Source organism: Equus asinus, chromosome 30 (genome assembly GCF_041296235.1).
Source record: "Equus asinus isolate D_3611 breed Donkey chromosome 30, EquAss-T2T_v2, whole genome shotgun sequence".
Lineage (NCBI taxonomy): Eukaryota > Metazoa > Chordata > Mammalia > Perissodactyla > Equidae > Equus > Equus asinus.
In genome coordinates, this window is record NC_091819.1 from 5,165,040 (window position 1) to 5,189,392 (window position 24,353).

The 24,353-nt window shown below is 35.4% G+C and overlaps 1 protein-coding gene across 1 annotated transcript in view; it reads left to right on the plus strand.

Annotated features, from left to right (window-relative positions):
• The window catches only part of ZBTB41 (zinc finger and BTB domain containing 41), a 42,053-nt gene extending 23,280 nt beyond the window's left edge, over positions 1-18,773 (plus strand). The window contains exons 7-11 of the mRNA XM_014829026.3: positions 974-1,069; positions 2,486-2,592; positions 4,023-4,128; positions 7,971-8,059; positions 16,915-18,773. Of these exons, the coding sequence (XP_014684512.1) occupies positions 974-1,069; positions 2,486-2,592; positions 4,023-4,128; positions 7,971-8,059; positions 16,915-17,570 (1,054 nt within the window). The 3' untranslated portion in view covers positions 17,571-18,773. The remainder of the gene's footprint in view (positions 1-973; positions 1,070-2,485; positions 2,593-4,022; positions 4,129-7,970; positions 8,060-16,914) is intronic.
• The last annotated feature ends 5,580 nt before the right edge of the window (positions 18,774-24,353 follow it).

Consider the following 24,353-nt stretch of genomic DNA (forward strand, 5'->3'; position numbering starts at 1 on the left):
TAAAGGTCTTTCTGTAAAAACAGAAAGCAAACAAACCAACAACCAAAACAACCTTTCCATCTTTTTACTTTTATTACTTAGTAGGTAAGGATCTAGGAATAGTTTTGTTGGTATTTTCCGCATGGCTGGGCTTACCTGCAGACTCACTTGTTGGGTGCTGGTGGGTCTGGTAAAAGAGCACCATCTACTGGCAGACTCAGCCTTTTCGCTCACTAGTTATGGGATTGAAATAAAAACCAAGTGGTAGTGACAGTAAGAAGCCTGCAAGGTCAGACACATTGCCTTTTACTTTCTTTCCCCCCAAAATAACCTTGTCTGTCCTTACTCAGCACTTTACATCTGTGGGAAATCTCTGAATGTCAGAACTATAGGAAATGCTGGGGATGTGTGTGGAGCAGCGGTGGTTACACAGCGGTCTGTCCAGGGGTCCGTAGGGCTGGGGAACTCAGGATCAGCCATGATTGTATCTTTTCTGTGGTTTCCCTTTTTCACCTTGGCATCTGCAAATTACAAGTACCTGTGAAGTTTTCTTTGCCTTAAAACATTCTTTTAACAAGTGTTGAGCACATATTTGAAAGGAATAGTACTGATAAACTGGATTCCTTATGTATTATTAAACTCTCTCCACTAAAATTCCCATCAATTTTACCTAATTCAGTAGTGACAATTGAGCATTTTTCATTTGTGCTTCTTGAAAGTTTGCTTAAGCTATCTAGTTAAATCTTTGAGCAAACCATTGGCAAACGATGCCAAAGTTAAATGTTTTCCTTCTTTTAAGAGAGAGACATAACAAGCACGTTTGTGTTCTGGTGAGACTAATCCAATAAGGAGCAAAAATATTGTAGGAGAAAGGGGACAACTGCCGTAGTATCTGTTAACTTGGACACCTTTCTAGCAAGATTTCTGGAAATCTGTGGTAATACATACGTTGGCATTAAAAAATCTTTAGTTAAATGTATGCTTTTTAACACAGAACTACTTTGAAAGAACATTTGAGAATCCATAGTGGAGAAAAGCCTCATCTTTGCAGTATTTGTGGGCAAAGTTTTCGTCATGGAAGCTCGTACAGGTCAGTCAAGCCATTTTTTTCCTATATTAACTAAGATAAAATTATATCTCCATTTTAATTCTGTTTTCTTAGCGTTGCATCAGTTGTTTGTTGAATTAAAACATTTCTTAGCACTTACGATAAGCAAAGTTGTGCAAAAAAACTTTATAGACTTTTTCCCTATGTTATAATTTTAATATTGTCTTCCTTCTGTGCTATAAACAAGTATTAAATATTTTCTCATCTCCAGGTTTGCTGAATGCTTTACTAAGTCGTTTAAATATTTATTTCACTGCCTTTTTTTTGAATCAAAATTCATTAAAACTCTGGTGTTCTAAACTTAGCGTATTTCTTCATTCTTGATTATCAAAGAATATTTTGGTGTGAAAGTATGGCAAAATGGAAAACTCGAGGATTCTCAATTTTAGGAAGTTTTCTGTGCATTAGTTGTAACTTATGTAATTATTTTTATAGCTGAATCTGGCACATTTGCAGTTGATTATGAAAAGTTGTCTTTTTCTGAATAAATAGTAGGTGGCTACCTACTGTGAGATATGTGTACAATTTTAATTTTTGTTAATACTCTTAAGAATTTTAATCTTAAGTCTTTAATTTTTACACTTTCATTTAGTATTTACTTCTTTTTAAGTTTTAACAGAATGTTTCCGCTTTAGATGTAGTCCAGCCAGTTTACTGGTTTTGGTCATGAGAATCAGCACCTGTTTTGGCAACTTGAATGGAGAAGCTGTTCATTTCACTAGGATATACATAGGTGGAGGATTGTGGGGATAAAAATAATTGAAGTTAAATGAATTTTAATAAATTAAACCTTTGATGATCTGTCTTTGGGTGACTATAAAATGAGCCACATTTTCTGTGGTTAGTGTGAAGAAAAGTAGTAAAATGTAATCATCAGAAAGTTGATTACTTATAAAATGTACTAGATTCTCAGCTGTCAGTTTAAGTGTGGTGTCAGTTGTCCAGAATAGGAGTAATCCCTAATTATTTGCTGTATCATTTGCTGTCATTGTATGTGGAAGTCGCTTGAACACCTACCCCATGGGTCTGAATCTAATTCTTTCCCATTCAGTCCTACTTTGGCTGTCTCTGACACTGTCTCAGTCAGACAGACAATGACCCTAGACGTTTGTAGGCTCAGTGAAGTAGGTTTAGGATCTAAAAACTCAGGAGGGAATATCATCCAGAAGCAGTGTGAGCGTGTGCAAATGTTGAAGTGCTTTTCTGAAAGATGCTTATATGAATCCTGGAGTCAGGTAGTGAAAGAGTGGGAAGAACTCTGAAAGTCACAGAAATGGAGCAAAAATAATGTGTGACGGTGGTTGAGTAAATGGTCCAGATTTCATTACTTAGAGTTAATCAAGTTTTTTCCTTCTGTGTCACCAGTTTCGATGGCCTTCAATTTTTTTTTCTTTATAGACTTCACTTGCGAGTACATCACGATGATAAAAGATATGAGTGTGACGAATGTGGGAAAACGTTTATTCGTCATGACCACCTCACAAAGCACAAAAAGATACATTCAGGTGAGGTGTATTTTGCGATGACATTTCCAAAATCCGTTTAAAAAGCACCTGAAAAGGACAGACTACCTCATGTTTGTGTTGGCTATAATTTTAATAATTTATTATATTTTGGTCACCCCTTTGTAATGCTGGTTCTAAAAACCTTTTCTAAAAAGCATCTGAAAGGGACATAATTCTATGACATATTTTTGTTCACTGTAATTTTAATCATTTGGTCACCCATTATGACTACAAACTATATTTTAAAGTTTGTTTTCATCAAATTCTCAAAATTTGCATTTTGTACATTATGTGGGTATGTGCAGTGATTGCTACTGGCACTTCTCTAAAGGGAGAAGCCAAAATAATATTTCTCATTTTGATTGGATTTGAAAGAAGTTAACAAAACTTAGATGTCTGAAGAGAAATGATTATAATTGTGTGTTAAAGTTTATGTTAGGGAATTTTTAAAACCCTATCTTTGGAAAAAGAGTACCTTAATAATCCTGATCAGTTTCAGATCTTTATACTGTATTTATAATTTTTATATTGTGAGGATTTCTTTCATATTTTCCTCTCAGATTGATGTTCAGGAAGTGCTAAGAGAGCCAACTCTATGAGCACAATAATGGGAAAGAGCCATCTCTATGAGCACAGTAGAACAGGTGATTTTTATTATTATAAACAATTTAAGTAGAAAGTATGCAACAGGTGTAATTACCTTCTTAAATGACCCCAGTGAGGCAGGTTGCAGTTGTTATCGCACTTTTAAGAGATGCTGAAGGTCTGATGACTTTTTCACTAGAATTACACATTTTTAGGAGAAGTCCACATTCCTAATTCTAGAGGTCACATGGTTAAATTTCACACTGGTATTGAGACAGTGGTTTTTAAAGGCCAAACCTTTGTAATTGAACATAAGAATAGAGATGAGAACTTGGACTCATCTAGAATTTTCCTTTATATTTGTGTTTTGGCTCATTACAAATGTAAGATATCCCTACAGATGAAAAATCTTTTAAAAGTAGAGTCTAAAGATCTGAAAATGTTCAGGTTCTTTTTATAAACAGTAAGATGGCCTCATCTTGATTCAGTGTATGTTCTTTTGAGGTGTTTGATATCCAGACCTTTATATTCCTAAAAATATCCTGAGTTTTGAAGTAATTTCATTTATCTTTCTCTGTTGTGTTGGAAGGTAAAATTTGAAGTCTACAGCTAAAGGTTACTGATTCCTTCTCCACCTGGGGAGAAGGATTCACATCCGTGAAAATAAGCATAGATTCATTGAAGAAAGATATTTGAGTAAGGAATGTAAAGCAAATAGCCCAGAATACAGGGTGGCTTTACTTTCGTGGTGTATGTCTCAGCATGTTATCGTACTGTTTGATAATTTGTCCCTGGGGGAAAAACCTTGAAATGCGTATTATAATCAAAATATTTGGGTCTTTAAGGTGAGAAGGCTCATCAGTGTGAAGAATGTGGGAAATGTTTTGGTCGTAGAGATCATCTCACTGTTCATTACAAAAGCGTACACCTTGGAGAGAAAGTGTGGCAAAAGTAAGTGAAAAAGCTAAGTTTCTCATAATTACCAAATTGGGTAAGGTTGGAGTAGTCGATTTTGTTTAATTGAAAATGGGTTACCCAGCTCTCTTTCCCTCGCTTCTCTGGCTTCTCTGCAGACCTAAAGGAATTGAAGGAAGCATATTTTCCCCACTTGTTTTCAGTTGATTCAAAGGCTAGGAGGTGGTGGACATTGAAGTTAATGACTAATATAAAATCTTGGCATTCTTTGGGGGTTTTGTTTGGTTGCTGTGGCTCTTTGAGAGCTAAATATAAATATACTGTCTATATATTATACTTAATAAGATAGTAATCATTGGGAAATATTTCTAGTCAGCATTTAAATCTCTTTCTAATCACACTAAGCATTTAAAATGGTATTTTATTTGACGCAGGCATGTGCTGTCCTGAATGTCAACTTTCTTAAAAGAATTTAGATATCCAAGTTTAACTGAGATTAGTTGTTGAGTGTAAAATGTTCAAAGAATTCACGTTACTGGATTAGGTATTTGGAGGAAATGCTAAGTAACAGACATGGTCTCAGGTGCCAGGAAACTTAGTTTAGTGGTACAGAGTGTGATCAACAAAGTATACATGGTATGTATAAATGTAGTAAATGATGGACTGACTTGAAGAAGAGTAGGAAGTGTCGACTTGTATTCAGCTTTTCCATTTTTGTTTTACTGGTTTATTGTTTCACTGATTTTGTTCGGTGATGCTCTTATTGAATCAGTGTATTCGTGTAGTCATTAAACTCTTGTATTCATTAGATACTAGGAATGCTGCTAAATGCCGGGATAGAAAGATACACATGATGCTGCCTAGAAAAGGAAATAAGCTCTTCAACGTATTGTATGAATGGGTGGAAAACAGACTTAGAACTGCAGGCTCGCCTGCTCCTGAGATTCTAGAACTGTTTTTCTCAACCCCTTTATACCCTGAAAAATTATTCCATACCTCAGGAGCTTTGGTTTATATAAATTATAATATAAAAATTGTATTATTGTTTAAATATATAGATCATATTAGAAATTGAAATGAGAAAAAATTAGGTACTTATTTATTAATTCATTTAAAAATAATAATACATACCCATCACATGCTAATGTAAACGGCAGTTCTGTGAAAAATAGCTACTTTACAAAAAAATATTAAAAGAGCGGTATTGTTTTACATTTTTGTAAATCTCTTTAGTGGCTTAATAGGAGACAGCCGGATTGTCATATCTGCTCTCGTGTTATTTTGTTTGAAGTAAATGAAGAAAACAGATACACAGTTGGTCAAAGGAGGAGTATTAAAATCGGCTTCTTAGATAGTTGTGGATGTTATTCTCTGCTACTCCAAAAGTAAACAAGTAGCAGTTTCTTCAGGATTGTTGCAAGGTGGAATCTGAAATAAGATTAATGAAGTTTTCATACCCCGTTTCATTTAGTCTGTTGGTCTGTCTGGTACTTTGAATGGATTTTTTACCTATGCATGATATTATAATATCATGGGTTTGTTATTTGGAAAATACGGGTTATGCAGATTTTCCAAATGTTAGCACATTTCACAGTATAGGATCAACAAGTTGCATTTGTTAATATTGCCTCCCTTCTCTCAGGAGTATTGGGAAGCTGTCACGATCACAGGGGCAGATACAAGTTTTCTAACGTTTCTTCTCTTCTGGACTTTTTAAAATAGTGACTCTACTTCAGTATTCACTTCTTCACTTTCTGTTCACTGTTCAAACTGTTGTGCTATGACTTTTGACCCTAGCATACCTCTCAAATTGCTGTCAAGTATGAGTTCCTTATTGCCAAATCTAATAGATTGATTTTCTCTCTCTCTCTCTCTTTCTTTTTTTTTTGGTGAGGAAGATTGGCCCTGAGCTAAAATCTGTAGCCAGTCTTCCTCCCTTTCTTGAGGAAGATGGTCCTTGAGCTAACATCTGTGCCGTTTTCCTCTATTTTATATGTGGGACACTGCCATAACATGTCCAACGAGCAGTGTACTAGGTCCGTGCCCAGGACCTGAACCTGTGAACCCTGGGCTGCTGAAATGGAATGCACAAACTTAACCACTATGCCACTGAGCTGGCCCCACAATAGATATTTTTAAGTCCTTTTCATGCTGGGCATCTCTGCTTCATTTGGAACTGTTTATCACTCCTGCCCCGAAAGTATATACTCCTTAGCATCCATGTGAGAATGGAGAGGTGTGTGCCTAGGGCCTGACCCATGCAGGTCCTTGTTGATTTTATTTTCACCCTGTGTCCACTGTGAGACAATCAAAGTGTTTTGAGACGTCTGTGTTCAAAACATCACTATATTCATAGTATAGATTTCTTAGCCACAGCACTGTTGGCATTTGGGGATGGATAATTCTTTATTGTAGTGTAGGAAGCTGTCCTGTGCACTACAGGATGTTTATCAGCATCCCTGGCCTCTACCCACTAGATGGCAGCACCTATCCGCCCCTAGTTGTGAAAAACAAAAATGTCTCAGGCATTGCCCGATGTCCCACGAGAGACAATATTGCCCCTGGCAGAGTACCACTGCATCTCTCTATCTGTGTCCATGGTGATCCTGTTTGTATCTCTGCATTTACCGTGGATTTGAATGGAACAAGACAAACCAAGCTTACCGGTTACAAGTCTTTTGCTAAGTTTATCAGGGACACTCCCAATTCACTAAATCCAAATTATCTTTTTAAATGTCTGTTTCATCGAGTAGAAGTAAGTCCCTAGAAGACAGGGCCTTGCATGGCATCTTTGTAGCTACTTAGTAAATGTTGAGTTGGATGAATTGACAAGTGTGAAGGGCGTTTGAAACCTTAGGCACACTATTGCTGTTTGATGTTGGTTAACAACATGCTAAACATTCCAGGAAGATTCAGTAGATATGTTGACAGCAAACAGTCTTACAGACATTGTAATAGCCTGTGTTTGATTTAATTATTTTTCCATGTACTCATTAGATGCAGATTACTTCCAAGGTGAGATGCTGTGGCTTTCCTAAAAACTGCCACTTAAATGCTAATCATTTTACAAATATCTTAATCCTCACAGTTAAATTTTGAGTTTAGGATCGCTTAACTCAAACACATATTCTTAGGCACTATATTGCTTAACTTTTGAGTGATTTATAGCTTTTTGTGTCTATTAATAAAAATAAAGGACTAGTATCTCATTCACTTTTACTTAAGTGTAAAGTTTAAGTTCAACTTTATAATATTTATTTGTTATAAAGTGGACCAAAGAGAGCAATGTCATCTTTTTGATGGATGCACAGTTTGAGATGCTAAGGTTCTTTTCATTCAGCCTCAGATCTTTTTATTTTAAATTTAGTTAAGGTATAATGTACCTAGAGAGAAATTCACTCTTTTTAGTGTACAGTTCTGCAAGTTTGGACAAATGCATGCAATCATGTACGACTCATTACCACAGTGAACATGTAGAATGGTTCTATCACCCCCAAAATTTCCACCACGCACCTTTGTTGTCAGCCCTTTGTTCCACCCTTCAGCCCATCATTGATCTGTGTCTGTCCCTATAATTTTTCATTTGGTATTTTTTAATAGCAAATTATAATAATTGTAAAGTTCAATGATTTAAAGGTTAAAACTAAGTGGTTTAAAGTTGAAAACCTAATGACCTCTTTGTATAGATTTGTTTGTTGACTATAACTGGGGAGGAGGAACCAGAGGTAAGGTTGGTACTTAAAAAGTATTTCCTTGTTCCTTTGGAGTTCTGTGCTTTAGTCGGAGAATTATATATAAAGTTGTACATGAAGTTGTAACTTATTTTTTCTTATTTATTAAAATTATATTGAAAAACTGAAATCTTTTTATTTTCTTAGATATAAAGCAACTTTTCATCAATGTGATGTTTGTAAGAAAATTTTTAAAGGCAAATCAAGTCTGGAAATGCATTTTCGGACGCATTCAGGTAAAACTTAATGGGTACTTTATACATAGTTGTGTAATTATTCAGTAATAAAATATAGCCATTTAAACTTTTTGTTCTTGATTAAATTGTTTTGTTTTTTCCTTATGAAGATTTTTACACATTATGTTAAAGTTGATGTCATGAATGAGCAATAGTTGGTCTTTTATTCTCTATTATATAAGCTTCCGTACTTTTGAATATCATTTCGTAGAATTTGGGAAAAATTTTTTCCATAGAGAATTTACTCAACTCTTAGCTCTCGTTTTCCCATTTTCTGGTTGTTTATGGTTCCTCTATATCTGTATAACTCTGAAGACACTCAGTTTCTTCTCTTTAAGAGAGTAGTTCAGATGTGACCTCATTGTCTTGGTTACCAAGTTACCATTGTATACTTTTCCTTTAAACATAGTCAGTTGTGATTTTTACGTAGTTTTGGTAGAATAATTTGCTTCAGCAGTTTTCCAGAAATTGTCATTTTCTAAGCCTTTCTTTTTTTTCCCCTTGGCAGTGCTACCATATTTTGAAATATAGACAGTGTTGGATTCTTTCCTCTATATTGTCAGAGTCCTTATTTGACTTCTCCTATAAATTAACAATTTTTAAAGCTTTCTGTTTTTTTAAGAAAGAAGTCCATTTATGCATTTGTGGCTGCTTTGTTGTATATTTAGTTTGGATTTTCTCAGGCTGTTGCTCTGGAATATGTAAATATTGATTTCATAAATATCAGAGGAGGAAATATCTGGACTTGGGCAATTTTAGTTGCAAAGAATTGCAGTAAAGAATTTATTACTGATACATTGCTGCCGTTAAAAACAAAATTGGGCCTCCCTCCAAATGAGAAAGTCAGAATTTGGGGTACATAAATAGTAGTGTCAAATGAGGAAACTCTATTAATGTTATCTTCCACATTAGTTATAAGTGATAAGCCTCTCGGGGCCGCCCCATGGCCGACTGGTTGAGTTCACGTGCTCTGCTTCGGAGGCCCAGGGTTTCCCCGGTTCGAATCTTGGGTGCGGACATGGCACTGCTCATTGGGCCATGCTGGGGCAGTGTCCCACATGCCACAGCTGGAAGGACCCACAACTAGAAATACACAATTGTGTACCGGGGCTCTTGGGGAGAAAAAGGACAAATAAAATCTTTAAAAAAAAAAAAAAGAAGAAGTGCAGTTGTTTGTGTATTGACTTTTTATCCAGTTACTTTGCTAAGGTCTCTTGTTAATTTTTATAGTTAGTCTCTAGCTGTTTTTGGATTTTCTAAGCATACAAACTGGCCATCTGTGAATGACAATTTTATTTCTCTCATTTTAAATCCTTGTAACTCTCCTTCTCTCTCTGTTTTTTTTTTGGCCTTATTCCTTTGGTTGACATCACCACTAGTGTAGAAATAGAAATATTGATAGTGGACATCCTTGTCTTATTCCCAATTTCCAGGGAAAAGCTTTCAGTATTCCACAATTAAGTATGATGTTTTCTATGGATTTTTTTTTTGTAGATACTATTTAGCAAATAAAGAAATTACGTTCTATTTCTAGTTTATTTAGTGTTTGTCATGAATAGGTGTTGAATTTTATCAGATTTTTTCTGCGTTTATTGAGGTGATCATATATTTTTCCTTTATTAATGTGGTAAATTACATTGATTGATATTTGAATGTTAAACAAAACTTGCATTACTGAAAAAAACACAGATTGGTCATGATGTATTATCCTGTGACTATATAGTTGAATTTTTTTTTGTCTATGTTCATGAGACATACTGCCTTTTTTTTCCCTTGTAATGTCCCTCACAGGTTTTGTTGTCATGACTATGCTGGCCTCAAAAAATGATTTGGGAAATAATACATCTTTTTCCATTAACTGGGGGAGTTTATGTAAAAGTGGCATTATTTCCTCATTAATATTTGGACGAATTCACTGATAAATCCCTCTGAACTTGTTGTTTTCTTTGGAGAAAGGTTTCAATTAAAGATTTGTTAGGGGCTGGCCTGGTGGCGCAGCAGTTAAGTTGGCATGTTCTACTTCAGAGGCCCAGGGTTCGTATCCTGGGTGTGGACCTACGCACCACCTGGCCAACCATGCTGTGGCAGGCATCCCACATATAAACTAGAGGAAGCTGGGCACGGATGTTAGCTCAGGGCCAGTCTTCCTCAGCAAAAAGAGGAGGATTGGCAGCAGATATTAGCTCAGGGCTAATCTTCCTTAAAAAAAAGGATTGTTTAACAGTTACAGAGCTGTCAGATTTTCAATATCTTTTTTGATTTTTAAGGAATTCTATTTAATCTGAAAGATCAAATCTGTTGGCAGATTCAGGATATTTTATTATCTTTTTAATGACCATAGAGTCTTTAATGATAACCTTTTTTCATTCGTATTATTGATAATTTGTCTTTTCTTGCTGAGAACTTATTGATTCTATTAATCTTTTCAGAGAAATTCTAGATTTTGGTGATTTTTCTCTGTTTTATATTTGTGTTATATTTCACTTCTGCTTTTATTTTTCCTGTGCCTTCTATTTTATTTAGGTTTAATTTCTTTCTGTCCCTAGTTTCTTTATATGGATGCCTAACTTAGTAAATTTTAGCATTTCTTATTTTTTATTATATGTATTTTAAAGCTCTAAGTTGTCCACTAAACATTACTTTAGTTATATTTCATGCTTCATTTTGTATTTCTTGTCTTTATTATAATTCAGTTAAAAATATTTTCTAATGTGTTTTCTGATTTATTCTCTTATTCATGGTTTACTTGGAATTGTATTGCCCAATTCCTAAATATTTTGGGATTTTCTAAGTATTTTATGTTACTGGTGTCTAGCTTAATTCCACTTTTGTCAGAGAACGTATTTTATTGTTCAGATAGTCTACATTCTTATTGATATTTTTTGTCTACTTATTCTATAAGTTATTGAGAGATCTGTGTTAAAATCTCTAACCTAATTGTTGATTGTAAATTATCTGCTTTTTCTTTTGAGTTCTTTAACTTTTTGCTTTATATATTTCAAGCTGTTATTAGATGTATACAGATTGTTGTATCTTTCTGTTGAATGGTCCTTTTTATTATAAAATATCTCTCTTTATACTGGGATAAGGATGTACCAGCTCTCTTTTCGACAATGTTTGTATGGTTCCATTTTTTCTATCTTTTTACTTTCAATCTTTCTGTGGACCTATATTTAAAATGTGTGACTTTGAAGTATTGTTTTATTATCTATTGTGATAATCTCTTTTAATTGGAATGTTTAGTTCATTTAAATATCACGTGATTTCTCATATATTTGGGTTAAATCTGTCATCATGCTATCATCTCATCTGTTCCTTCATCCTTTTTTCTTGTCTTCACTTCCCTGTAATCATGAAGTATTTTTATTACCCACTTTTCCTCACTTAGCTTGTCAGTCTTATGTTCTTTTCTTATTTATTTATTTTTTTTTGAGGAAGATTAGCTCTGAGCTAACTACTGCCAGTCCTCCTCTTTTTTGCTGAGGAAGCCTGGCCCTGAGCTAACATCATGCCCATCTTCCTCTACTTTATACGTGGGACGCCTACCACAGCATGGCGTGCCAAGCAGTGCCATGTCCGCACCTGGGATCCGAACCCGTGAACCCCAGGCTGCTGAGAAGCAGAACGTGTGAACTTAACTGCTGCGCCACCAGGCCGGCCCCTGTTCTTTTCTTATTCTTTGAGTAGTCACTCTGAAGATCACAGTGTGTCTTCCTAAACTATTAGTCTATCTTAAATTAGTTCTTCATTGCTTTCTAGACAATGCAAAGACCTTACAACATCCTCTCTCACCTTTTATGCATTGTATATATTTTAATCCTACATATACTTTAAACCACCTGCAACATTATTTTTGTTGTTTTAAGTAAGCAATATTATTTGTTTTTAATCATATATTTACTCTTTACTGTTCACTTCCTCCTATATTACCATTCTTCCACTTGGAATCATTTTTCTTCTGCATGAAGAACTCCCTTTTGGTGCATATCTGCTGGTAGCAGATTCTCTTAGATTTTGATTGTCTGAAAATGTTTTAATTTTACTTTTTGGAGAATATTTTTACTGACTATAGAATTTATGTTGGCAGTTATTTTTCTTTCAACATTTAATTATGTCATTTTTTCCTCTTTGAGCTTCCTTGGTTTTTGTTGAAAAATATACTGTCAGGCTTATTGTTGCTCATATAAAGGAAGTGTCTCTTTAATTGGCTACTTTTATCTTTGATTTTCAGTAGTTTTATTGAAGTGTATCTAGATGTGCTTTTTTGTTTTTGTTTTTTGTATTTTGTGAGGTTTGTAGAACTTCTTGTATCTATGACTTGATGTCTTTCTCTTTAGGAAGATTCTCAGCTTTTTTTTTTTTTCCAAATATTGTCTTTGCCCTACATTCTGTCCTGTTTCTGGGACTCCAATTACATATATGTTAGACTTTTCACTTGTCTTATGTATGTTTCTCATGCTGTTTTCTGTATTTTCAATCTTATTTCTCTGTGTGCTTCCATCTGGATATTTTCTATTGATCTATTTCTCATTGTACTAATCATTTCTTCTGTGGTGTCTAATTTGCTATTAAATCCATCTACTGAATTATTCAATTATTTTATCTGTTCTAGAATTTCCTTTTTTCCCTAGATTCCAATTCTCCTATGAAATTCTCTTTTCCTATATTTTCTTGAACATATTAATCATATTCATTTTAATATCTCAGTTTTATGTGGTATCTCTTTACCTTTAGATGTATCTATTAGCTTTTTTTTTTCTCTCTCTTGGCATTTGGTCATTTGATCCTGTTTCTTGACGTACCTGGTAGTTTTGAAGTGAACTTTAGATTTTTGTGAATGAAAAATTGTAGAGGCTCTTGAAGTTGTGTTTTTTCCCAGACAGACTTAATTTTCTTTGCACGAGCTGATAGAATATGAGATGACACTGATCTTCTCTGGTCTATTTCTAGGCTACTTTTCATCTAGTTCATCATCATTGTGAGGTCTCAACTGAAAACTGTATAGTGTTTGTTCCAGAGTCCCTCCACTTTGGTGAGACTTGAACTCTAATGTCTGTCTCCCCAGTACCCTTGGGATTGCTGAAAAATCTGTTAACCCTTTAGCCTCCCAGCCCCTGGTGTCTAGCTATCTCATCCAGCAAACGTTCATCTTAGGAGTTGGCAAATATGGGTATTTTGGTTCATTTCTCTGTTGTTCCTTCCCTTCCAGGCTCGTGACCCCTCAAGTCCTTGGTAGTTCCAAACTCTGACTTTATCTTCCCATTCCAGTGAGATGTCCTCAGGCTGCCATGTGGGCTCTCTTTCCCTATACACTAAATCTGGAAGTGCACTGAGGAGAGAAAACACCTCCATCCCTTTGTGCGTCTCCAGAATCTTGGCCCCTTGAGTTCTGGCTGTCTTGGTTGCACTTCAGTGCTTCTAGAGAGTAGGGTTTTTGTTACAGCCTTTGTAATCTTTTCTCTTTCCCCCTTCACCAGCAGGAGGCACGGTATGGTATAAACTTCTCTCTCAAGTCTGAAATGGTAGTCCTCAAGTCACACTTTTCACATACTAATTTTAATATCTAAACATAACTGATCCAGTGGAATATATTTTTTAATTCTAAAAGCTCACAGGTTACTATGATTTTAGCTGAGAAATAGTTTACTTCTCTTTGAGTGTTGTTTTGTCTCCTTTGCCTCTTAAAATATAGACTCCTTTCTGTAAATCTTGCAAGGGACCTTACCTGTTTTTCTTATGTCTCTGATTTATGATCTTGGGATGCACCCAACTTGGGTTAACTGTTGTCAAATAGATAATTTTATGGCAGAAAGTCTTGCTATAGAAAATGTTTTGGGGGCTGGCCCCATGGCCTAGTGGTTAAGTTCGCTGTGCTCTGCTTCAGTGCCCCAGGTTCAGTTCCCAGACTCAGACCTATACCACTCATTGGTGGCTGTGCTTTGGTGGCAAGCCACACACAAAGTAGAGGAAGATTGGTACAGATGTTAGCTCATGGCAAATCTTCCTCAGCGAAAAAAAAGAAGAAGAAGAAGAAAAGCAAAGATATGTTTCTTTAATTTGTACTTCTTCTTTCATCAAGTTCATAGTACTGGCCCTTTCTACTTGTGTATCTTTAGGCACCCTAGATTTGCTTTTGAAATTTAATAATGTGAACATTTTCTTTGTGGATTGTTGTCTTTTTACAAACCTAAATTGATTTTTCTGTTGAAAATGACATTTGTTTAAAATGAGAATAGAGGGGCCGGCCCCATGGCTGAGTGGTTAAGTTCACGAGCTCTGCTGCAGGCGGCCCAGGGTTTTGCTGGTTCAGATCCTGGGTGTGGACATGGCACAGCTCATCAAGCCATGCTGAGGCTGCATCCCACCTGCCACAACTAGAAGGACCCACAACTAAAAATATACAAGTATGTATCAGGGGGCTTTGGGGAGAAAAAGGAAAAAAAAATAAATAAAATGAAATGAGAATAGAAATTTTTTCAAGAAATATGCCCAGCTGGGTCCCAGTTTTTTAAAGGTATTGGATACAGAGCTGATTGACTATGGCTTTAAGTTCAAAATCAATCTTTGCATTTATAAAACCTTTTGAATTAACACATTGAAGGAACCATCATGGCTAGTACTGTGCCAAAGGAGAACACTTAAAACCAATACTTCTGTCTTTATAAATAAATTCTGTGCTTCTCGGTGATGTTAGTAATGTTATGGTAGTGTTTTTATTTTCAAAAAAAAAAATCATAAAATGCTTCCTGCATGACAAATTTTGATGCCAGGGATTATAGAAAGAACTTTATACTTGTTGCATTTGGAAGTGTAACTTTTTTCCAAAACACTCTTTTACGACTTTTTCATTTTATTCCTGATTCTGGGTATTCTAGGTAGAATCAGGTGTCTGGGTACAGTGTGTTCTATACACAGTTGCAAGTACTTTCTTTTCAGAAATATGTTAACCCTTTATATAATGTATTACTTTGTGTCTTACTTCCTTTCTAGTGACATCAGTACTGATATTAGTCCAGAAACAAGTAGAAATCTAATAGTAGCAGGAACCTAGCATCCTGGCCTCTATAAATTTTCTGTCACTGAGATTTGAAAGTTCCAATGGGCCACAAAATAATAATTAAACAATAATATTTAACAAGTAATTCATTATTTGATATTGGTGTTTCAAGTTGAAGTTGTAATTATTTCTTCATTATCTAGGAGAATTGATGATGTTTTCAATGGCAAGATGAAGAAGATAATGATATCAACAAACCTATGTAACTATTAATATAAAATCTTTTCATTTTGTTTTAAAATGTGCCTTTCTGTCTATTGTAATATTAGTATGGCTGGCTGTATTAGTTTTCTCTTGCTGCTGTACTTTTTATAAATGCAAGTTATCACAAGCTTAGTGGCTTAAACAATACAAATTGATGATCTTACAGCTCCGTAGGTAAGAAGTCTGACACCAGCCCAAAACCGAGTTGTCGGCAGGGCTGCATTTCTTTCTGGAGACTCTCAGGAAGAATCTTTCCTGCTCAGTTGGGTTATTGGTAGAGTCGACTCTTCGAGTTGTAGGACCAGGACCCAGATTCTCGTTTTCTTTCTGTTTGTAATCTGGGAGCCTTTCTTGGCTTCTAGAGGCTGACACATTCCTTGAGTCCTGGCCTGCTTCTTCCGTGTTCAAAGCCAGCGCTTTGGGGTTTTGTTCTCCTCTTGGCATATCTCTCTGACCCATTCTTCTTCATTTATCTGTCACTTTTAAAGACTCATATGATTAGATTGGGCCCACCTGCACATTCCAGTTAATTTCCCCGTTTCAAGATCTTTAGCCTTAATCATATCTGTAAAGTCCCCTTTGCTATGTGAGGGGACGTATTCCCATTTTCCTGGGATTGGAATGTGTGCATCTTTGGGAAGCTATTATTCTGCCTACCATACTGGCTAACCTATAATGTTTCATATTGAAAAAACAAAAACCAAAAAATTACAGTGTGAGAACCTGACTCAGGAAAAATTGAAAACTGGTCCAGCTTCCTTATTCTTTATTCTGATAAACTCTCCTTATTTTGGCCTCAGGCTAGAGATAGGTGTCACTACTTCTAATTCTGATCCAAAGAACCAGGTTAATCGGAATTACTGTTTTGGTTTTTATCCTTCTTTGGTGGGAAGAAATCAAATGTTTTGGTTTTACAACTTTTTTAGAGGCTATAGTGGAAATAAAAGCAAGCAATAATAATAATAGCCTAGGTTTACCAGGTACTCATATGTGTCAGGTACAGTGTTAAATGCTATGACTTCATTTTCTCATTCAATCCATTCACCAGCTCTATGAGGTAGGTAGTGTTATTATTCCCTATTACAGGTGAGGAAACTATGCTTCAAAGTTGGGTAGCTTGCTCAGGGTTTGGCTAGTAAGTGGTATTGCTAGGATCCAAACCCAAATCTTTTTTTTTTTTTTAAGATTTTTTTTGAATTTTTTTCCTTTTTCTCCCCAAAGCCCTCCGGTACATAGTTGTATATTCTTCGTTGTGGGTCCTTCTAGTTGTGGCATGTGGGACGCTGCCTCAGCGTGGTTTGATGAGCAGTGCCATGTCCGCGCCCAGGATTTCAACCAACGAAACACTGGGCCGCCTGTAGCGGAGCGCGCGAACTCAACCACTCGGCCACGGGGCCAGCCCCAACCCAAATCTTTTTGATGTTTGACCCATTCTCTTTACCAACTTACTGTACTGTCTCTATTTTGTGACAGCATATAATATGACTGCTTTTATTAAGTTCTTATACATGTTCACATGGGAAATTGGCTACATAAAATCATTGTCTTAGTGAGCGAGTGCATTTTGTCCTTAATTTCATTTTTGTTCATACAGGTGAAAAACCATACAAGTGTCAAATTTGCAATCAATCTTTCAGAATTAAGAAAACTTTAACGAAACACCTGGTTATCCATTCCGATGCCCGACCTTTCAACTGTCAGCACTGTAATGCAACATTTAAGCGGAAAGACAAGCTGAAATACCACATTGACCACGTGCATGGCATAAAATCTCCTGACGATCCTCTTAGTACTTCTGAGGAAAAACTGGTATCCTTGCCAGTAGAGTACTCATCTGATGACAAAATCTTTCAAACAGAATCAAAACAATACATGGACCAGCCCAAAGTTTACCAGTCGGAAGCCAAGACTATGTTACAGAACGTGTCTGCCGAAGTGTGTGTTCCAGTAACGTTGGTCCCAGTTCAGATGCCTGATGCTCAGAGCGACCTGGTGCGCCATACCACCACACTTCCACCCTCTTCTCATGAGATCTTGTCGTCACCACCGCAATCAACAGATTATCCACGAGCAGCTGATCTAGCGTTTCTGGAAAAATATACTCTTACTCCTCAGCCTGCAAATATAGTTCATCCAGTCCGACCTGAACAAATGCTTGATCCTAGAGAACAGTCTTATCTTGGAACACTATTGGGCCTTGATAACACTACTGCTGTACAAAATATTTCTAATAATGAGCATCATTCATGAGTAAATCTCAACATTCCACAGACTTTTTTGATGGTTATGTGCTAATGGTAGCCTAGAGCTGATGGCTTTTAAATTAGTAGAGCTGCTGTTTTTTCATTTTCTCTCATTTCTCAAGTCCTCAGAACTATTTCAAATCAAGAAAAATATGTATTTCTGTTTACTGAACAGATGAATATTTGGACACATTTTGCGGTATAATATTTGAAGTGAACATTTTTAAAGATTAGTACTAATTTTTAATGGTTTCTCAAACTTTTCAAAATTATCAGCTGTTGACATTATGGGTTTTCTTTTTTTCAAAATCATCAGTGTAAATTTTAGTCTTTAATCCTTTTCCTCTTTGCTTTCTTCCCCATCTTCCAAACACATTTAAGGACCATGTGCCCTTTAAGAAAGAAAATAAGAGCATACTGATAATTGCAGCTGTTCCTTATCTTAAGATTCATTATTATTTCTTCTAGATTCTTTTACATTGAAATTAGGAATTTGAATTTATAAGACAGCCTTGGATATTTCTGTTTTTTTTAATCTGGCCATAATTTCAAGCTATCATTTTCCTTTTGTCTTTGGACAAACTCCAAGCCAGAAAGCTAACTAATGTAAGATTAGCTTGTTAAATGTAGAATTGAAATAATTATCCAAATGATTGGTTTTTGCCCATGCTTCAAATATTATGAATAAGAAATGCAAATATAGATCTAGGCATTAAATTACACAAGTTGAAAATGTGTTAAAAGCAAACTATGACAGTTTTAACTAGCTATCTCTCAAGGTAAGTTCACCTTTTGTATTTTGCCATTTATTTCAGAAACATTAACAACATGTCACAGCATATATCTTCATCTCACTAACGGAGGGGCACTTGTAACTAATTAATGAAATTTAATTAACAAGCTACTTTTGGTCTCATTTACCTTGGCTAACTGAAACTCTGGGAAACAGAACCTAGATTATTCATATATAATTGCTAGAAAAGGTGCCAAACAAATTAGAAAATTTGTGTCTAGCTGAACTTAATGTTGTTTACTTTAATTAAAGGGAACCACTACTTGTATACAGATTTACATGTAATCCAGATCTTTATTTTTGCTTTTTACATAAGCCTAATGTCTAATTATCCTTGATTTTTATTTTTGTATGAGGCAAAAGTTGAGGACTTGTTGAAAGGAAATAGCAGTTACAGCAGAACCTCACTGATTAAAATTAATTGAGGAGAAAGTCAAAATTATAAAATACCTTTAAAGATGTGCACTTTCCATATTTTCAAGTCAATTTAAACTTAAACTAGGATAATTTCCTAGTAGAGCTGCTTGAAGGATTAGAATAGGCAGGGTTGATTTATTATTAGCATGTCATTTGTATGTAAACTACTGGAAAATAGCAATTTTAAGAGTTTTCTATTTCCGTTTTGTTTACACTCCTAATTGCTTTAAGCACTTTTTTTGTGTAAACTGTAAAGTCTGGCCCAGCCATTGTGAAAAAAAATCACAAATAAAATAATGAAGTTTTAGTGAATAAAATTTAACCACTTATTGGGAAACTTGTTTGCTGAAGCACTTAAGAAATTAAGGTACTCTACAGGAACATTCACCATACTAGTGGAAATAAAACAAAAGAAAATGTTGAGAACTGAGGCAGTTAACGAAAGTAGCATAATAATAAAACCAACCTGAGTTTTGCCTCATTTATCAAGGTTTGGTTGTAATTATCCTAGGACCAGTAGCTATAATTAATGTATTAATTTTTCTTTTTAAAGAATTACTACTTTTGTGTGGAAATGTTATATCTGGGGTACTTTCATGATTGAACTTGACTATATGAGGTACTATTAGTCTGTTAGTCTTTCAAATTGACTTTTAAAAATACGTATCTTTATGATTTTTATCATAAAGACCAATGAGACTTTTAACTAAAAATTTACTATAATGAGAAGAAATCATACATGAAAATGTACCCTGCCTTACATGTAAGCCAATGTAGACAAGTTTGGACTTATAAAAAGGCAAATGGTATATATGTGTATGTGTATGGTATATTATATGTTTGGTAGCGGAAAAAGAGGGTGTTGCATTTTCACATTGAAAAGAATCCTTTGCTTCGCAGGTATTGACGTTAGGGTTCCTTTAATAATAATCTCTAATGCTTTAAATATGTGATTTGATGGTAGGAATTGGTTTACAGTAGAGAACTTTTCTGGAATACATCTCATATAAAGTGAAATATAATTATATTTACTTATTATTGTACATAACTTAAACTTGAATAGTGGTTGACTGTTGCATAAATTGCTTTTACAGTTATCTCACGTAAACCTCGTAGCTGGCTCTGGACTAGAACGGACGTGCTGTATCCCCGTCTTAGAGAGGGAGTCTGGGGGGAAGATAAAGGACTCAGTGCGGCTCGCATCCTCGGGGGCGGAGCTGCCCTTAGGGAGAGAACACCACCTTAGTGAGTGCTTCCTTGTGCCAGGCGCGAGGCAGCACTCTCGTGTCATTTTACACAGTCCTGGAGGCAGGTAGTGTGATGCTTATGAAGAAATCGTCTCAGCGAGGGTGAACACACAAAAACATCTGCTGCCTCTAATTTCCCGATTAGAATATAAGAAATTTTTAAATTGTGAAAACCTCATAGATTTGGGCAAACTGAATGTATATATAAGTTTTTGAAGTTGGCACAAAAAAATATGAAGTGAGGCCTACTCTTTTCAGTTAACCTGTTTGTAATATTTGATTTGGAGTATTTTGGACAAATGTTCCATTACACTCTAAAATCTATTATTTCTGCAGCTATACTTAAAATTTTGAATCTTGCAACTAAGTTTAGCCTCATTCAGAATTTTTTATTTTATGAGCATAATTTATTGTTTTAAATTAATTTTTTAGCTGATAGCAGTTAGCACTTAATATGTAAATTGAATAATTTATCAAGTGTAGAAACTTGTTAACCTAATCAGTTTTTACGTAACTACACCAAAGATTTTTAGTAGGTATTAAATAGTTTAAAAGAATTTAAATTCTTTGTTGTTTGAATACATATTTGTCCAAAGAAGCACAGTTGAAGTCCTAGGATTATGGATTTTTACAAAAATCGTTAGTTTGAATACTAAAATTAAGTGTTTATGTTATATGTATAAAAATAAGAACAGAAGAAAATACTCTGGGAATAGTCATACTGACAAACCAATTACAAGTAAGAATACTCAGTTTTTCTCAGTTTAATTAATTGAATGTTATCTTTTATGTGGACACTATTAAATGGTAAATAAGCTTATTTTTTACACTACACTATTAAAATAATTTTGCCTTAGAATTTTTTTTAAGACACATTGAAGTTGTTTTTGTGAGAAACCCTACCTATTTTTTGCAGCCTAAAATACCATTTTAAGGTTAGGGTTTGTTCTTGATGCCAGCAAGATTTAACCAACAACTGTAAAGGTAGCGACTTTTGCATACTTTTGAGTAATTTAGTCGTTTATTGCCGGGAGAAGAGAAGTATCAGGAAGAGGGTTTTAAACTGGTGCTTTATTTGAGTAACTTCCCTTTAAGTGATGGTAGGTCGTGCAATAGGTACGCTAATAATTTTCTGTCAACCTTAAAAGTGTCAAAACATCTTTGCAGAGTGACTATAAATTGTTAGTTAAGGGCTAATAAGTAATTAAATATCATTCATTGCTTTTGAGTCTATAATTGCAAATAAATTAAAAACACAGTTAAACTGGTATGTTTCTAAGTTTGAGTTTTCTTTCTACCAGATCATTCTAACATGTCGTTGACGAAAAGTCCGATGTGGAGCATTAGCTCTTTGACAGTGTCCTTTGACATAAACCCAGTCTCTTCTGGATTGAATGCTTTGTGCCTTTTCAATGTGTTGTAGTTGCTTAGAGTTGATTCTGCTGGCTAGACTGTACTGGTTAATAAACGATTTTGATTTTTTTGTTGTTGTTATGGGTCTTATGTTTGTGTGGCCTGCTGGTCAGGCAACACTTTTTTTTTAGGTTGATTTGTGTTTATGTAGGGCAATTGGCACTAAGTACTCATGTGAACATTGTTTTTGTTAAAAATCTCTATTGTGGCCTTTATTGTTACCGTGAAGCCACTCCTGGGCCTGTCTCTAGAGGTTTATTAGAGGAATCTGACAAATAAAATGAGTCGTGTGTCTGCCTCTGTCTCCTCCTCTCACCACTCCCCCCTTTTATTTTTGATAATCAGTCCCCATAACCACGCAGCTCTACACCGATGGCTCCTTATTTCAGTTTGCCTAAAGCTGAGCAAGAGGTGGTAGTTTGAGATGAGGTTCCCTTTAGGAGCAGCAACATCCCAGCCAAGGTACAACTTGAGTTGGTGAACTCAGGAAAAATTACGACTTTACAAGTCATATTTGGATTATTCTAAGATTTCAGTGCCAAATTTAAAATGACTGAAAATGTATTCTTTGCTGTGGAGCAAGTAGCATTTCTAAAACTTCAATTGGTATTATGGTAAATGTTACTTGCTATTAGAGTGAATAATGGATAATGTGAGAATAATTTTCTAAACAGTTTCTAGGAACTATAGACAATTCTTAGATCCTCCCCTTTCTTTTGCACATTCCTCTCTTGGTAAAATCTATAGTGGCTTTTTTTGGGGGGGATCTCCCCCTTGTTTCTTCTAAAGTTATCTTTTATTTTATTATGATATACTTTTATCATAGAATATCAGCATGCTTTCCGCTCTTCCTCTCTGAAAGTAGCATTAGTAAGATAGAAGTAATAGGATTAGGTTGTGTGGAAGATGAGAGAAAGAAGATTTTGGTAGAGCGAGTGCCTATGTTTTGTTTACTCTACTCTTCATGTTTCAACTTGCCGTGTATTAATCTTAAATCTATGACTCTTGAAAAATCCCCAAATGATTTAAACTTAGCCTCTGCAGCCACGTCCATAAAGAGAAGTTAAGAATTGTAGTCAGAGAATAGAGGTTATACAAAGATGGACATACCTTTTTTTTCCCCCCAAATTCTTAGGTACAGAAGTAATTTCAGTGTTTGCGTTACTGTTGGAGATTCTAAAGCATTTCTTGAATGAAGAGCATGTACACTTCTCATTGTTATTGCACCTCTTTGCTTGATATTCCTGCTTGCGTAAAGTGTACTGTGGTGTAATTACAAAATTTTTATTCCTTCCAACAATTGGATTTTTCTCATCCCTATATATAACACTGTATTACAATTCATGAATGTGGCTGCCAAAAAATGAGTGCAGAGGGGGGCGTTTAGCTGCTCGACGTTGTGAAGTGAATGTTCTGGTTAAGGGGATTTATGATGTACATTGAAATGGAAATGCTTTTGAACTTGGTTTTCAGTCTCAAATCATAATTTTTTGTTTTTAAGGACACTTTTAAAAGCAATTACAAAGAAAAATCTAAAATATCAAAATTCATTATTTTGTCAACTGTGTGTAAAGTATCTTGTGAGTTTTATAGATATTTTGGCTGTCTCGTGTTTCTTAAGTACAAATGTCTTTATAGAAAAATTCATTTCTCTGTGAAGAGTAGGAAGTGTATTGTATACTGAACTAGTTCTTTGTGTTATTTTGATATTTAAAATAAATATAAAGTTCTTTGGTCCTAATAAAGCATATCTAGGTTTTATTGAACACATTTACCAGCATAGGAACGCAGTATTCTGCATGCCTCCTTAAAAATTGAATACAGGGGCCGGCCTGGTAGCATAGTGGTTAAGTTCGCACACTCTGCTTTGGTGGCCTGGGATTTGTGGGTTCAGATCCCAGGCATGGGCCTACATACCGCTCACCAAGCTGTGCTGTGGCAGCATCCCACATACAAAATAGAGGAAGTTTGGCAGAGATGTTAGCTCAGCAACAATCTTCCTCAAGCAAAACGAGGGAGATTGGCAATATTAGCTCAGGGCCAGTCTTCCTCACAAAAAAAAATTAAAATTTGCAAAGATCATGAACAAATGGAAAACCAAGTGTCTTGGGGCACATTTATTTAAGTTTTATTTATTTCTCATAAGCTAGATACTATTTTGAAATATATATTAAATGTATAACTCATTAAACTATTTAATGGCTTTTAAATGGTTAATATAAATTCAAATATTAATAGTGACTATTGTCCTTGAAGTAGTCATATGCTGTTTTTTGGAGAAAAGTGAAGTGTAGCAAAAGTCCATTAATGAGTTGTTTCATATTATAGTGAGAAGGGCCACTCTTACCTCGACTCCTACCCCATTCCCAGAACTATACATTCCGGTCTGTTGCTGGTTTAGGCAGAAACTATGTTATAGGATGGTACCCCAACCTTGCAAGCTGTTGTCTCCTTCTGGCACCATAACTGAGCCTTCCACAGGCAGCTGCTTCTGAGTATTAGAAGACTAGTAAATTCTATGGACACGAGCCCATTTCTGCAAAATAAATCCCATTGGAGGCAATATTGTGTGGGATACTTAATTATCTATTGCTGTGTAACAAATTATACCAAATTTTATGGATTAAAACAATAGACATTACCTCGCAGTTTCTGTAGGTCCGGGATCCAGGCGTGGCTTAGCTGAGTGGTTCTGGCTCAGGATCTCTCAGGAGGTTGAAGTCAAACTGTTCATCAGAGCTGCAGTCGCCAGAAGCTTGAGTGGAGAAGGCTTTACCTCCAAGCTCACTTGGAGGGCTGCCGGCCTCAGCTCCTCACCAGATGGCCTCGCTACTGGGCTGCTAGTGATAAACAGCTGGCTTCACCTCAAGAAAAAAAAAAAAAAAAGAGTGAGAATATACCCAGGATTTAAGTTGCAGAC